Below are 15131 nucleotides of genomic sequence, written 5' to 3' on the forward strand. Positions count from 1 at the left end.
TGCATTTTTGAGAGCCCTTACTTAAGTCTCGCTGAGAACGCATGCGCGTTTGCTCAGCGAGACCTAAAAAATGACGCAGCACAGCGCAGCTAAACTGCTTGCAGCGCCACTCTGCGCCATATCGTGGTAAATATGCCCCCCTGTGTCACAAGTGGGACGAGGTTATCATCAGGAACGGTAGTCAAACCTATTGCGAGTTGTCACAGTTCTAAACACGTTGTTGGAGTCCTATTAAGAGCTAAGGTTATGGAGATTTAAATAACATGATAGCACCAGTGGCGGCTGGCATGTCCCGAGGGTGGTGCTGTGGGGAGGCATATAACAAAATACAAAATAAAAGTTAATTACCTTTGTCACGAGCGCGACGTCCTCCTCGATCCTTCTCTCCTTGAGGCAGGCAGGCTCCCGACTTCCAAGCCAATCCTGGTGCTGCTCTCATGTAGCAGGAGAGCAGCGCTAGGTTGGTGGGATCATCCTCTATCAGCGCTCACAAGAGCACTGGAGGCTTTTGCTTTCTCTAACCCAGATATCTCAAGACAGCTGGGTTACAGAGGTTTAAAATGTGCATGCCTGGCTGGCCATTGCAAAACAGCCGACCAAAGAGACATGCACGTTTTAAACTCGAGAGCACAAAGCTCCTTGCTGCCATTCAGCAGCAAAGGCCCCCCCCCCTGCAATGACGGTCATGTCGGGACAGGTAGGTTGCTAAAAAATAAAATGGTAATAAATAAACTTTTTCACCATTTTTATCTTTCAGCTCTGGCCTTGGTGTTTTGTTTGTGGGGCGATCTCCTCTGCTCAAATGGAGGAGCCGCCCCGGGATGGCAGCCTGAGAGATTGTACATCAGTAAAAATGTGCAATGTTGGTTGCTTCTCGCAGATGGTTGCAGAACGCTGCTGCTCAGCCATATCTGTTGAACAATTTGCCAAATGTCCCACTACAGTCCTTGTGTATTCACACACACAGAAGATCCCAAGGTTTAATGTAATCTTCTTTCTCACTCCCTTCAGGTTCGAGTCTTTGCAGGAGCCTCTGGCACGGAGACGAGAGTTGTTGCAGGCCAAGGTGGACGAGTTTCAGTTCTATCACTACTATGACTTGGAAATGAACTGGATCGGCGAACGAATGCCAATTGCCAATTCCACAAACCGAGGCAAATCTCTCGACTCAGCGCAAAGTCTCCTCCAGAAACACAAGGTATTTGTCTCTCTTTTCCTTCATCTCCTCTAGATGATGTTAAGAGCCTCTAAGCTCGAGGCTCTAGTTATCACTGGCCAACTGGAAGTAATTCAAGCATTGCGCAAAGATTATATAACACAGTGCATTTATAACCAGCAAAATAATAATGTAGAACGATGGGGATAATTGGACATTCTGAAAACAGAGTGGACTTGGGGAAAAACAGATAGCAAATGGTGAGAAGAGGAGAATAACTGTGCACAGCAAGCTTTTCAATGGTGAGTAATCTGTCTGAAAGAGCAACATGGTTTCAATATTTAGGGATGCGTCATTTAGCAGGATTTCTTATCATAAGGCATATATAGAATTCCACCGGTGAGAAACGTGTGACTCATGATAATATAAGTGGCTGGAGCAGGGAGATGCCAGGGCAGGCCAGAGTGGCCCAGGACAAAGGGTTGTCCCTTGGTGGTGTTTAACAGCCTGCAGTAAGCTGCTGCGATGGCTCATGCTCCAGAAATAAGTATGTGACATTCAGCCACAGGGTCGAATCCCTGTAGAAGGACACAATAGCCGCCCTTGATAAGGTCGAGGAAAGAAACACACCTCTAATGGGTAATTCTAGTCCTGCTGTGAACTTTATGAAGCGCCTAGACACTTTAGATTTAGTATTGTGTGCTTTATAACATTAGATTTATTATTCATATTATCGTTATTAGAGGTAGTTTGAAGGCAGTTGGACGAGTAAGACTAATAGCAAGAATATCTCCAAAGCTACTACAAAGGTAAGATTGAAAATCATTAACATTTGAATAATGAAGTGTACTGTACAAAGCACACTGCTGAGGGGTTAAAGCATCCTGCTAATTGAGTTTTCTTTGGATTGTGAGTCAGTAGGAGTAAGAAGTGACTGGATGCTGCTGGAGTGGTGTGGTTTCACGTAGCCAATCACACAGTGCTTTGTGAATTTTGCAGATGAACAATAATAATAATAATAATCTTTTAAAAAAAAATAATACGGATCGTTAAGGAGGGTCAAACAGAGTTCTCAAGTGCTTGCATATCAGGTGTAGGTAAATAACCCATACCTTACTATTTTTACTTTACTATCTGGTAAGTGAATATGACTGCAGTCAGAGGACCAGACCGTGTGCCCGGTGGACACAGCCATGCAGGCCTACTGTGCGAAGTGAGAGTGTGTAAAAGAAAAGCTAAAGTTGTGCCTTCACACACAAACAGTATTCACATTCAATAAGAAATGTAAATTCGAATGAGAACCAAACATAATTACGACTCCACATAATACATTTCTTCTGTAATATCCCTGCCTTACCATTTATAATGATTATAATAATAAATGTCATATTAATAGTTTACTGAGCAGGGCCCGAATTATTAAAAGGGCATATTTTCCTCGTTTGCACTATCGCACCGCTTTAAACACGTGTGCCCTATTGTGATGAATGCGCTGGCCTCAGGGCAGCTGCGACTCGCACTGCCCTGGCGACCGCTCATGCAAGCGAAATACAGAGCAGCTGTTTAAAAGTTTCTCCGTGTTTCACAGTGAAGGCGGCATCCCGCTGCGCATTCAAGAGGGATTAGAGATCCCCTTGCAGGAGGGTGCAGTGAGTGACTGCACCCTCCTGAAGGAGGATATCTGGAGGGTACATGTGCCTCCCTTTCACCCCTCGAGAGAGCTGCCCTCAAGGGATGCACTGACAGTGCTCCACCTTTTTGTGGCGCTCTTCGAGTGTGCATCCTAAGGACATGATTGCCTCTGCGCCCTGGTTGGTAATACGGAGCAGGCGCAGAATCTGAGCGATTCCCTCATTTGCATGAGGCCACACCTACATGCAAATGAAGGAACACCCTCTCACAATAGCATTGGCAATACATGTGTGCCCGTGCTATCAGTATTACAGAAGGGGGCACATAAGCGTTTGTGGCCTCTTCTGTAATACCGAAGTGCTTCAGGGAACGTTCAAGGCCATTGTGCCCTCGGAGCACTCTCTGTAATACGGACCCTGGCGCACGAAACATGGCAAGACTTTCAGCCGACAGTACACTTGAAGCACAGTGATTGCTCTGAAGGCTTACAGATTCCTGCCAGGCAGGTGGGGATCTCTCTATCTCGCTGGCAGTGCCTCCCCCAGCGAAGCAAAAGTCATAGGCTCAACTGAACTGGTAGGTCGGCTTCTTGGCTGCTGGGTTGTCCGCCACCCTCTAAATGAGCATATCCCCCTTGTCTTATCAAGCTGAAGCTGTACAAAAATTAGGATAAAGATTGGTGCTTGACTTCAGTTAGATATTGGGGGTAGCCTCTGCTTGTACCTACTGTCTGAAAACAGTATGGGGAAGCATGCACAATATGGACCAAGGCTAAACTACTGTACTGGGACATATCTAGTTTTGTTACCCTTCCCTAAAAGCTGCTGGTTGTGCAAAACAATGCAGGTTGGCTACAAATTATTCATGCTATAACCATTCCTAAGTGTTATAATTCCCTGTTCTTAACTGTGTATTACAATGGTTACTATAGACACCTATATATATATATGATTATACATATATTGTTTGCAGCACTTGGTATCCTCCCTCTCCCCTCCCTTTCCATCCCTGTTGGAAGGCTCTTCATTAGCTACCTAAACAAGCTAGAGTGTCTTCAAAGTGTTCTTTAACATTTCCTACTCATCCTTAGAGCTATTGCAAGTCAGTCTTCCATTCATTTTACATAAACATATCAGCTTCAGCCAAGAAGACCTCTGCACATGACCACATCCTTCAAACTGCTGTTTCAAAGACTTTTAAGGACTATGCTTGGAGGACACTTTTGCTTAATGCTGATTTCTTCTTTTTGTAATTCCCTCCATCTAGCGCACAGAAATCATCCCTCTTAATGCTGTTTCATATGAAGATGAAGATGTTAATTTATAAACAATTCTTGTTTTTATGTTTAATAACATGGCTCCTTTGATTTGAACCCTTCCTAATGCTTTATACATTGAGACTGTCCAATCTTCTTTCTTCCCACTTCATTTTCTGTAACACCTCTGCCTATAGCACCCTCAAATACCCCCCCCCCCCGCCTCTCGATTTTGCTTTTTTTTTTTTAATGATGATCCATTCTTTTTACCGCTTGTTCCCTCTCCTTTTCTTACCCACTTTTTATACATTTCTTCCATATTACCTTCAGGAGCTGCAACTGGAAGTCAATGCCCACAAACCACAGGTGTTGAAAGTTTTGGAAATCGGCAAAGGCATGAATGCATCCAAGCATGATTCTGCCCAGAAGATTGAGGAAGCATGCAAGGATCTCAAGTACAACTGGGTCGAACTCGAGAAGGCATGTGAGGAGAGGACTAAACTTTTGCAGTACGCTGTTGGGTTGCAGCAGGTATGGCACAAATAATATGTAGATTTAGCTGTAGAGGCATAGCCTCCAATTCAATAGGGTGAGTCTAGCATTGTCCTGGGATCATATTATAGGGGTCTTCTTATCTGCTGTTTTAAATTTAAAACAAAACATTTCAAAAGAACTTGCAGTATAACAAGATCTAATAAAGCCAAAGTCAAATTACTGGCTTGTTTACTGCTAAATTATTTTGGATATACAAAACCATTAAAATATATGTTTTGCTAGAGCAGCCAAAGCACCATAGGGCCTCTTATTAGGTGAGGATTCACTGAAGCAAGTCCACAGAATTGTTTTACATGACATCTGTATTATTATTGTGGGATCTAAGGCACTTTCACTATTCACATGTATAAATGGCAATGCCAAGCACATGCCACCGGTGAGTCTGACTACAAGTACTCAATATGCACAAGACCAGACAGACACCTACCCAACTTTTTTTAGGTCCTACTGTAAGCTTGTAGTAATTTTGCTATGCCACATAAAAAGTTTTTTTTTGCACTTTTATCCAGGAAGGGGATGTGGAGAATATGTATGTGGGTGTATTTTAGTTTTCAGGGCATGGGGACCAAGTCCCTGAATCCTAAAATGGCTCCCTAAACATTTCTCCTCATGTTGTGGCCTATCAATCACAGCGTTCAGTCTCTCAGGACTAATCCCTGTCCCACGGGAACAGCTAATCAGAATGCTTCATTGGTAGCATTTTCCCTTGGGACTCCCTCAGCAGTACCACCTCGCCAAATATGTACACATTTTAAAGCTTAACTTCTCTTGCACGGCTGGACAGACTTTCACCAAATCACAAACATCATGCTTCTCCCATATTGGGGTAACTTTCATAGATTCATATGGTTGAATCATTCCCCGTCATCGAAGTGGGAGTCCCATGGCATCATAGTACAGCAGTGTGTATCAGTATAATAGGCTGTAAAGGGAATGCAAGATTCAGCTTAATAGCTTATCTATGTCCTTTTTTAAAGCGGGCCAAAGTTGAACAATGACCAATCAGGCGACAGCGTCATTAGAACACTCCCAACAGAGGCATCTTCCCTCAGGTTTTCATCCCACGTCGTGTGGGAGGGAGTCTCCATGAGCTCTGCTCTTCAGATTTGGTGATTTCCAAATTGTTTTTTTCTCTGTTCCGGTATTTTAAAACATGTCTAGAAAGGACTCTTTAGAACGTGTGCCACCTGTGGTAAGAAAAGGCTTCAGTCAGAGGACCTTCATGAGGAATGTATTTATTGCCTTCATCTGTCACACAAGGTGAGAGACTGCAAGATATACAGAACTTTTTGTACCAAAACCCTGAAAGACCGTGAGGCAAGACTGTCATAGGGGTTTAAGAAACTTAAAACCAAAACTGCCATCGTTTCTGAGGAGGAAAGTAGCGAGTGTCCTGTCTCCTCAATGACTTCCAGAAAAAGGTAAAAGGCTTATCATGAGTCCCCTCACAGAAGCAAGAGAGCCTTTAAATAGACCCACCATGGATCTACACAAGGCTCCTCTCATGAGGAAACATGAAAAAGGGCTTCCTCACACTCTGAACCTGAGCCTTCTACTCCATCCATAGCCCTCCCATTGACACCTAGATCCTCCTCTGAACCAGATTAAAAAATGCTCAACTTCACTGAAAAAATTTGAGCACTGTATCAATACTGTCGACCACTGCATTGGCGTCAGTACCACCATCGACAAAAAACTGATCGGCGACGCTGTCAATGAAACAGCCATTGGAGAAGTCCTCCTCATTGTTGACAAAGTTCAAACAGAAGAGGCCACCAATGCTGCTTTTGTCCACACCATCAACGCTACCGTTTATGACCTGAGAATTTTGCCATATCCAGAAAGTGTTCACCCTCAATACACATCTCCTGGTAAAGTGTCCTCACTACCACCCAGCCACATGCTGGATCTTAAAGAATCAAAGGACAATGATCAAGGAATGTTTGATGTAGCCCAAAGCCCCTCAGTCAAATATCAAGATGAAGGGGAGGAAGAGGAATATTATGAACTGGCTTATCAAAGCCACCACTGTATGTAGCAATATCATCTATTGCTCCTCCTCCGCCACCAACAGGCATGGTCCAAGTTCCTCTTGCTTTGGTGCAAGACCCACAAAGCATGCTACAAAAATATTACAAGCGATTTCCAACATCAACTGAAGCACAACAACCACCTACAGTGGTACCTACGCCAGCACCTAAATCGACAGACCATATACCTCCTCCACCTGCACCAAGATGCCACCACAACCCCACATCACGATGTGTACTCGGGAGAATCTGTCCACAGCAGATGATGATGATGATGATGACGGTGATGGGGATAGAGAAGAAGGTAACATAAAGGACAATCTAACCATCACCAATGAAGGGAAATGATTACCTCATTCCTCTACCTTCACCTCCAGCTCCACAACCATTGGATTCCCCACTAGAATATACTGGGGGTTTTCACACGCTTATGGAAAGGGCAATAATGGTTTCCAGCTCCCCATTACTGTTAATCAATTGGACTGTTTTATGTACGATTTCAGAGAGCAATACAGAAAAACAGACAGAGCAAAACCGAATTCGGATTATATCTGGGAGGAAGGAGGAAAAATAATTAAAATACCGGTGACTGCGTTCTCCCTAGAATAGACAAAAAATATTAAGCACCAGAGGACTCACCTGCCTGTTTGAACGCACATCTAAAACCTGATTCGGTTTTTACTCAGGCTGCATAAGTCTAAAATCCATCCACCCCAAACTCTTCCCACCATGACAAGGAGGGCAGGCAACTGGATAACATTGGAAAGAGCACTGCTGTCAGGAACAGCTGTCCGTGCTGCAAAATCTGGCAATCCTGGGGCAATATGACCACCAAATGTGGTCAGACAGCGCCGCATATCTGGATATCTTGAGGAGGCAAGGAAGCTGAAGCTACACACATTTTGCAGGGAGGCGAAAAGGTAGCATCTGAAATTATTATCTGAGCAATGTATATTGCATCCATAGGATTCCGACAGTTGGCAGGATCAGTTGTCCTTCGTGCCAGGATTATCTCAAGGCCACATTATTCCAGCCAGAGGTTCAAACTAACCCGTTATTCGGGAAGCATGTCAAGGACACCCTGCAGGCTATAAAAGCGGACACTGACAAAGCCGGTTCCCTAGGAACTCTCCAGTCTCATAAGACCCCTTTTTGCTGGACTCGTGGGTGTGGAGTTTAGTCGTATTGTGGAGGATACCAGCTATATCAACCACAGCCCTACCAACAGTCCTTTCTACCAGCCTATCAGCAGCATCAACCCTACAGAGCACCACCGCCAGCAGCCTATTCTAAGCAGGAACTAAGAAGGAGACAGTCTGCTTCTGCCAGAGATACTGCCAGGAAGCAGTCACAGCCTCGAGATGCCGGCCACACTCCCTACTCATCATCCAGTGGGTACAAAAATATTTCTCAATACCTACACAACTGGAGCAAAATCACCACAGACAAGTGGGTTCTAGATCTCATTGCATATGGCCATACTCTGGAGATCATTCAAGTTCTACCTCAAACTCCACCCAAAAGATTCCTCCCACCTCACCTTTAACTTCTTTGCAAGGAGGTTTTATTCATGTTGTCAAAAGGAGCCATAGAACACATTCCACACTCTCAGAAAGGAAAGGGGTTTTGCTCCCATTTTTTCCTAGTGAGGAAGAAGTCAGGGGAGTGGTACCCCATTCTCGATCTCAGGAAACTCAACAAGTACCTGAAGAAGCAATATTTCTGTATGAAATTCTTCACCTTCTCAACCACAGAGATTTTCTAACCAGCCTAGATCACTAAGATGCCTGTTCACCCAAGGCATTGCAAATTCCTCAGATTCACAGTAGCCGGCACTCATTACCAGTTCAAAGTGCTCCCCTTTGGTCTCCGATCCACTCCCCGAATACTTACAAAATGTCTTGCCCCAGTGGCGGCCACATGTGGCAAAACGTCCTTCATGTTTTCCTTACCTGGACGACTGTCTTATAGAGGTTCCATTCTTCCTGCCGTCTTTGAGGGATACTTCCACATGTCTTCACCTCTTTCAAACCCAGGGGCTCATAGTCAACTTCCAGAAGTCTCTCCTTGCCTTCAACAATAGGAAATCTGGACACACTGCTTGACAGGGCATTCTTGTCCATAGACAGGCAAAAGAAACTCTTTCTTGTGGCCCGCTCTCTTTCAGAAAGAGTGTGTGCTTCAGTTTGCCTGGCCACGTTTCTAATGGGCATGATGTCTTCAGCCATTCTCCTAGTGCTTCATGCTGAGCTCAAAATGCAACTTTTCCAAGAAGAACTGAATGCATAGTGGCTCCATGTGGATGGTCAATTTAACGACATCATCCAGATCACACATGTGGTGAAAGCAGCTCTTCCGTGGTGGTCAAGCTCCAGCAATCTCTCTGCAAGGTTATCATTCCTTCTGTCCTTTCAGAATATGTCATTACAACAGACGCTTCTCTAGAAGGGTGTGGAGCTCAATGCAAGATCTTCAAATTCAGGGCATGTGGACTCCAGAGCAATCCAGAATGCATATCAACTTCCTGGGGCTCAGAACAATCTTGCTGGCTCTTCAGTCTTTCTTGCTGAAGATTCAGGGGTCATCCATGTTGATGAGGACAGACACACAACATGTAAATGTAAATGTACAGGAATTTATATAGCGCAAATCACCAAGCGGTTTCTAAGCGCTTGCTTAGGGAACCCGTCCTGGTATTCCCCTGTGAGATAACCCCAGCAGGGTATCCGCAAGGTGAAAGCCAGGCATCCCGCAGCGAGGGGCCGTTGTGGAGATTAAGCAAGCTATTGCCCAGAGTCGCAGAGTGTGAACCCGTGAATCGAGTAGGCACCGGAGCGAGAATTGTCCAGTCAATGGACATTTTTAGGACTCATGCCCGCCGAGCCGGGAATTGAACCCTGGTCCCGGGCTGACCTCTGCTTCCAGGTCTGCCTCCTCTAACCAGTGAGCCACACTTCTCCACTCCACAACAAGTATGCACTACCTCAAAAAACAGGGAAGTACAACATCCAAGATTCTGTCTCAAGAGGGTCAAACTATATGGCAATGAGCACTAGGTCATCAAGTGACCATAAGGGCAGAACATCTCCCAGGATTGCACATCTCTCTAGCAGACACTTTGAGCAGAATGACCGAAAGTTGTCATGTATAGGAACTGAACCAACTAGTTGCCATATTTCAGTTATAGGGCAAGCCCAAACTAGATAGTTTTGCATCTCAAGAAAACAAAAAATACTGGTTTAACACTAGTAGGTACCCTCAAAACGAGTCCTAGGGGAATGCTCTTTTGAGGTAATGGTTCAGGATTTATGCCTACGTGTTTCCCTTGATCCCACTTATTCCCAGGTTACTAAGGAAAATGAAAAGGGTACTAGGACAGTTTTTTTTTTTTTTGAAAGACCTTTATTGTTCATGTTACATATACACAGCTTTGTGCCTACAACCCACCGCAATCAGTGTACCGGGTAAAACAAGTAAAACCAGTAAGAATCGGCACTAGCGTTAGAGTGCATATTATGAATACTCGACTCAGGAAGGCACAACAGATGATTGCATTAAAAATGTACATAGTTCACCAGAAGGCTGTGGCCGTAACGCCCTGAGGGGATCTCGGTCTCTTTTAATATAGTGAAGAACCAAACTCAACAATCCCTTAAAACCTAAACTTCCCCCCACCCCCCAACCCTGGTCCTCGTGAGTAGTCCCAACCTGTAAAATACATCGTCGTTAAGGTAATTCTCCCTGTTGACAACAGGCAAGTAGCAACCCAGGCCGGCAGTTGCAGAAAGACCTACCCACAGTGAGTCAAAGAGCAGTTGTAAGGAACAATACAAGCATTAGATCCATTGTCCAGCTACGACGTCGTGAAGACCCCAATGGCTTCCGGTACTCAAGGACATTGTGCAGGACAGCCGATACACGCTCCCTCAGTCACAACTCATTCGGATTCAGCACCTCCTTCAGGAGAGGCAGCCCTCGCATTGCTCTCACTGTCAGAATCGTCCAGGGATAGCATATAGAGCGTAAATGGAGTCCATATATCCCGTGGTCTTGCCGCCTCTGGGAGCCCCTCATAGTAACAATTAAGCTGATCTCTACAGTAGGCTAGATCATTCAGCCACAGCCGTACTTCAGGCGCTCTCCTCCCCCCCCAACAAAGCGCCACTCTTCGCTTGGCCAACTGGAGCGCCAACACCACAAATCGTCTAAACTTAACCGACACACCGGAGACAATGCCCAGCAGGCAAATGCGCACATCTAACGCAACCGCAGTCGATGTCATAGCCGTAAGCATCTCAGTCACCGCCTTCCAGAAGTCATACACTCGCGAACATCCCCAGGCCAGGTGCACAAAATCAGCGTCATCCTCACCGCATCTAACACAGCAGGCAGATTCGCGAAGGCCAAACCTAGCCAGTTGGACCGGCGTGTAGTACCACTGATGTATGTACTTAAAATGCAGAAGCCGAAAATTACCATTTATCATGTACCCTCCTGTCAAAGTACAGCACTCAGTCCAGTCAACATCACTCAAAGGTTCGGGAAGACTTCTATCCCATCTGGCTCTAGCCTGGATCGCACCCCCCCCCTCATCTTCCTGCGCCGCCCGGTATAATCTAGATAACAACTTAGATCTATCCGTGGTGGTGTATAGCAACTGTAAAGCCCCAAGTGTCTGCGGTTCTCCCGGGTATGTCGGATACAGAGTATGCACCGAAGCCTAACATATATGAAGGTAGCCATAGTGGCGTTATTGGAGCGGCCCGTCATTGCCTGCAGGGGAATAAACGATGCGCCAGGGAACAGGTCCCCCATGGTTTGAAGCCCAGCGTCCCTCAGAACCTGCAGTCCCCCCGTCTCATTAGACACCGAAATGCCCGAATGATAGAGCAGCGGCATGGCCGGCGCATACAATGGCAACCTGTCTGCCCGCCTGCCCAGTTCCTCCCAGGCCTTCGCCGTGATTCCTACAGTGTCGACCTCCCCCTTTCCAAACACCGAATGGTCATTAACAATTTTGGCCCTCAGTGGATATGGTAAAACTGCACTGGCTTCTAGAGCCACATGCGGCGTGTATGGAGGGGCACACAGCCAGTAAATCGGGTACCAGGACAGTTAATACTCATCGCTACACGCTGGTCAAGACAACACTAGTTTACAGAGCTCCTCATGTTATTGGAGGACAACCAAATTCAACTTAAGCCACAAGTAGACTTGCTGTCGATGAACAACCAGCAGGTTCTTCATCCAGACCTGCTTTCTCTGCGTTTATCAGCCTGGCTCCTGAGTTCCATCAGCTTCAACATCTAGCTATTCTAGATGATTGTAGGAGTATCGTTGCAAAGGCCAGAGCTGATTCTACCAAAAGACATAGGGCCCGATTAGGGTTTTCTAATGTAGGAGCATGCTTTACAGAATCGGTATTTTACCGAATCTGTATTTACAGATTCGGTAAAATTACCGAATCGGTAAATACAGACTCGGTAAAAATACCGATTCTGTAAAAGCACATGTAGGTAGCACATCTTTGAGTGCCGCAGGCCTTTCAGATTCGGTATTTTACCACCCAATCCAATTGGGTGTTAAAATACCGAATTCAGGTGTGCATGCACATGTGTGCATGCACACCTAGCCATGTGACAGACAGACATGCCCTTAGGCCATGTCTGTGTGCCACATGGCGCACATGCCTATTTTTGGGGTGCCAGAGGGTGTCAAAGTGACACCCCCTGCACCCTTGCAAAATTCGGTATTTACCGATTCTGTAATTACAGAATCGGTATTGCCCATTGATTCCTATGGGCTTGAAGGCCCATAGGAATCAATGGGCAATACCGATTCGGTATTTACAGATTCGGTAAATACCGAATTTTAAAGATTCGGTATTTACAGAATCTGTAATACCTACATTTCCCCCCTTCATATTTACCGACTCTTAAATACCGAATCGGTAAAATTCGGTATTTAAGAGTAGGTAAATATGAATTACCTACATCTGGCCCATATTGCCTCAAATGGAAACAATTTTGTCTATGTTGCGAGAAATCTAAAGTACATCCCGTCACATCACCTCCAGAACAAGTGTTGCCATATTTGTTATCTCTAGCCAAATCCGGTATGGCATACTCTTCTATTAAAGTGCATGTGGCTTCTATTTCTAGGTACAGGCGGACTTTGGGGTCTCCTTCCGTGTAGTTTCACAGATTAATCGTCCACTTTCTTAAAGGAGTCTTCAGAGCATATCCTCCAATAAAGTCATTGTCACCTGCATTGCAGCTTAATACCATACTGTCTCAACTGATTAAATGTCCATTTGAGCCTATCCATAGGACTGATCTGAAGTTCCTTACCTGGAAAGTGGAGTTGCTACTGCTAGAAGAGGAAGCGAACTGCAGACATTCACTGATAAGGAACCTTTCTTACAATTCAAAGACACCATGGTAATTCTTCAGATGAATCCCAAGTTCATACCTTATGTTCCCACTAATTTTCATCTCAATCAACCTGTAATGCTAAGGACTTCCTTTACCATTCCTCAAACACCAGCTGAAAAAATTCTTCAAACTGTTGATGTCAAGAGATGCTTAAAGTTCTAATTACATCGCACAAAGCAAATTCGTATTAGAGACCCAACTTTTTGTGGCCTACGGCAGCAATACCAAAGATGGACCAGTGCCCAGCCCACCATAGCAAACTGGATTTCAACAGACATTCAGTTCGTTCATTCTGAGGCAGGAAAGCCTCTAACACAAAAGACTCAAGCGCACTCTACGAAAGCAGTTTCTACAATGGCTGATTTATTTGATGGGGGGATCATCGAAAGCATACGCCTTACCGCAACCTAGAAGAGGAGGCATTCTTTCACCCAGCATTATTGTCTGGATTTAGCAATGAGAACTGATACAGCTGTGGGTCAAGCAAGTACTTTGGCATCTTTTTCAATAAGGTGAGCCTGTTACCATACAATGTATAATGTTGTACCCACCATCCGCTGTCATAATCATGTGTTATTTCATTGCTAATGTATTGTACTGCTAACTATTCTGATTCACGCATGTGAATCTATGAAAGATACCCTAATACTGGAGAAAAATGTTGCTACTTACCTGTAACTCCCATTCTCCAGTATTGGTATCTTTCATAGATTCACATGCGCCCCACCCTCCTCCCCTTAAAGGCTCTCCTTCTTGGTAAGTGAGGTCTAACCCACTAGTGCTTGGGATATCTGAGGGAAGATGCCTCTGTTGAAAGTGTTCTAGGGGTGCTGCCGCCTGATTGGTCATTGTTCAACTTTGGTCCTTTTTTTAAAAAGAGGACATGCTAGGCTATTAGGCTTAACCTGCCATTCCCTTTACAGCTTAATATACTGGTACATACTGCTTTACTATGATACAGTGGGACTCCCACTTCGATGGCGTAGAATGATTCAAGCATGTGAACGAGAGTTACAGGTAAGTAATACATTCTTTTCTGGCTAAAGATCTAGCTGCCTGCTGAATTTGGTGCAATTCCGTTAAGCTATTTTGGCTTGTGCATTGTCTAAGTTTCTATGGAAAATTACATGGGGAAGCCATGTTTGGGACCTCCCTTGTTCTTGGCCCCAACATGACGGATCACCCCAAAACTTCACAGAAAGGAGCTGAGGTGGATGAAGCTTTTTTTCGGAATGTTTTGTGAAGATTTCCCTAAACCGTGCCCAAGATATATGTATATATATATGCAAGTTGCTTTTCTTTGAAGAAGTCTTTCCAGTCATGAGGTAGGTGGCTCCTCCTTTCAGTGATAGTAAGCATGGGCATCGACTCCATTGTTAGATTGTTTTTTTTCTAGCATTAGGTTTAGACGTGTATTGCTGCGCTTCGGTGTAAAGCCGTTCTTCGGGTCCTCTTCCAGGGGATCCTCATCAATAGTCATAAGCATTAGAATATTCCCGCCCATGCGCGGGACCCCGGAAACACTATATTATATGTGCCCCACATATATATACTCATATATATATATATATATATATATATATATATATATATATATATATATATACATATATTTATAAAAACATGCAATAGCAGCCAAATCACATTAGAGCTGGAATATGCTGTGAAGAATTTCCACCAAACATGAATAATATGCATTAGAAAAATGAGAAACAACACCAAAGATTGTTTAGAAACTGTTTTAATGCTTAGGCAGCAGTAGAAATTTGTATAACTCACTGAAAGCATAGAAAGCTCCCAGGCTGCATTGCAAACACACAGTCTAAAAAGACTGAAAAGCTAACCTCTAGCTGTATACAAAAAACTGACACCGTGCCTTTAAGGCACCCATGACCCCCGGTATCCCATCATGCTTCAGGGGTGACAGTTAGGTCAGTTGTTCTTTCCGGCTCCTTGAGGAAGGATCCTGGTAACACAGCTTCACTAATTTCTGTTTTCTGACAGAAAATGACTTCATTTTGAACAACTTTTTCTGCTTACTTTGACATTTTACATCTAGTCAAGTAAGA

The 15131-nt window shown here is 44.6% G+C and overlaps 1 protein-coding gene across 2 annotated transcripts in view; it reads left to right on the plus strand.

Moving 5' to 3' along the window:
• The window catches only part of SPTBN5 (spectrin beta, non-erythrocytic 5), a 2054098-nt gene that overhangs the window by 588238 nt on the left and 1450729 nt on the right, over nucleotides 1-15131 (plus strand). For both annotated transcript variants that reach the window (XM_078659643.1, XM_078659644.1), the window contains exons 26-27: nucleotides 1012-1198; nucleotides 4374-4574. In XM_078659643.1, the coding sequence (XP_078515769.1) occupies nucleotides 1012-1198; nucleotides 4374-4574 (388 nt within the window). The remainder of the gene's footprint in view (nucleotides 1-1011; nucleotides 1199-4373; nucleotides 4575-15131) is intronic.

This window comes from Lissotriton helveticus, chromosome 9 (genome assembly GCF_964261635.1).
Source record: "Lissotriton helveticus chromosome 9, aLisHel1.1, whole genome shotgun sequence".
Lineage (NCBI taxonomy): Eukaryota > Metazoa > Chordata > Amphibia > Caudata > Salamandridae > Lissotriton > Lissotriton helveticus.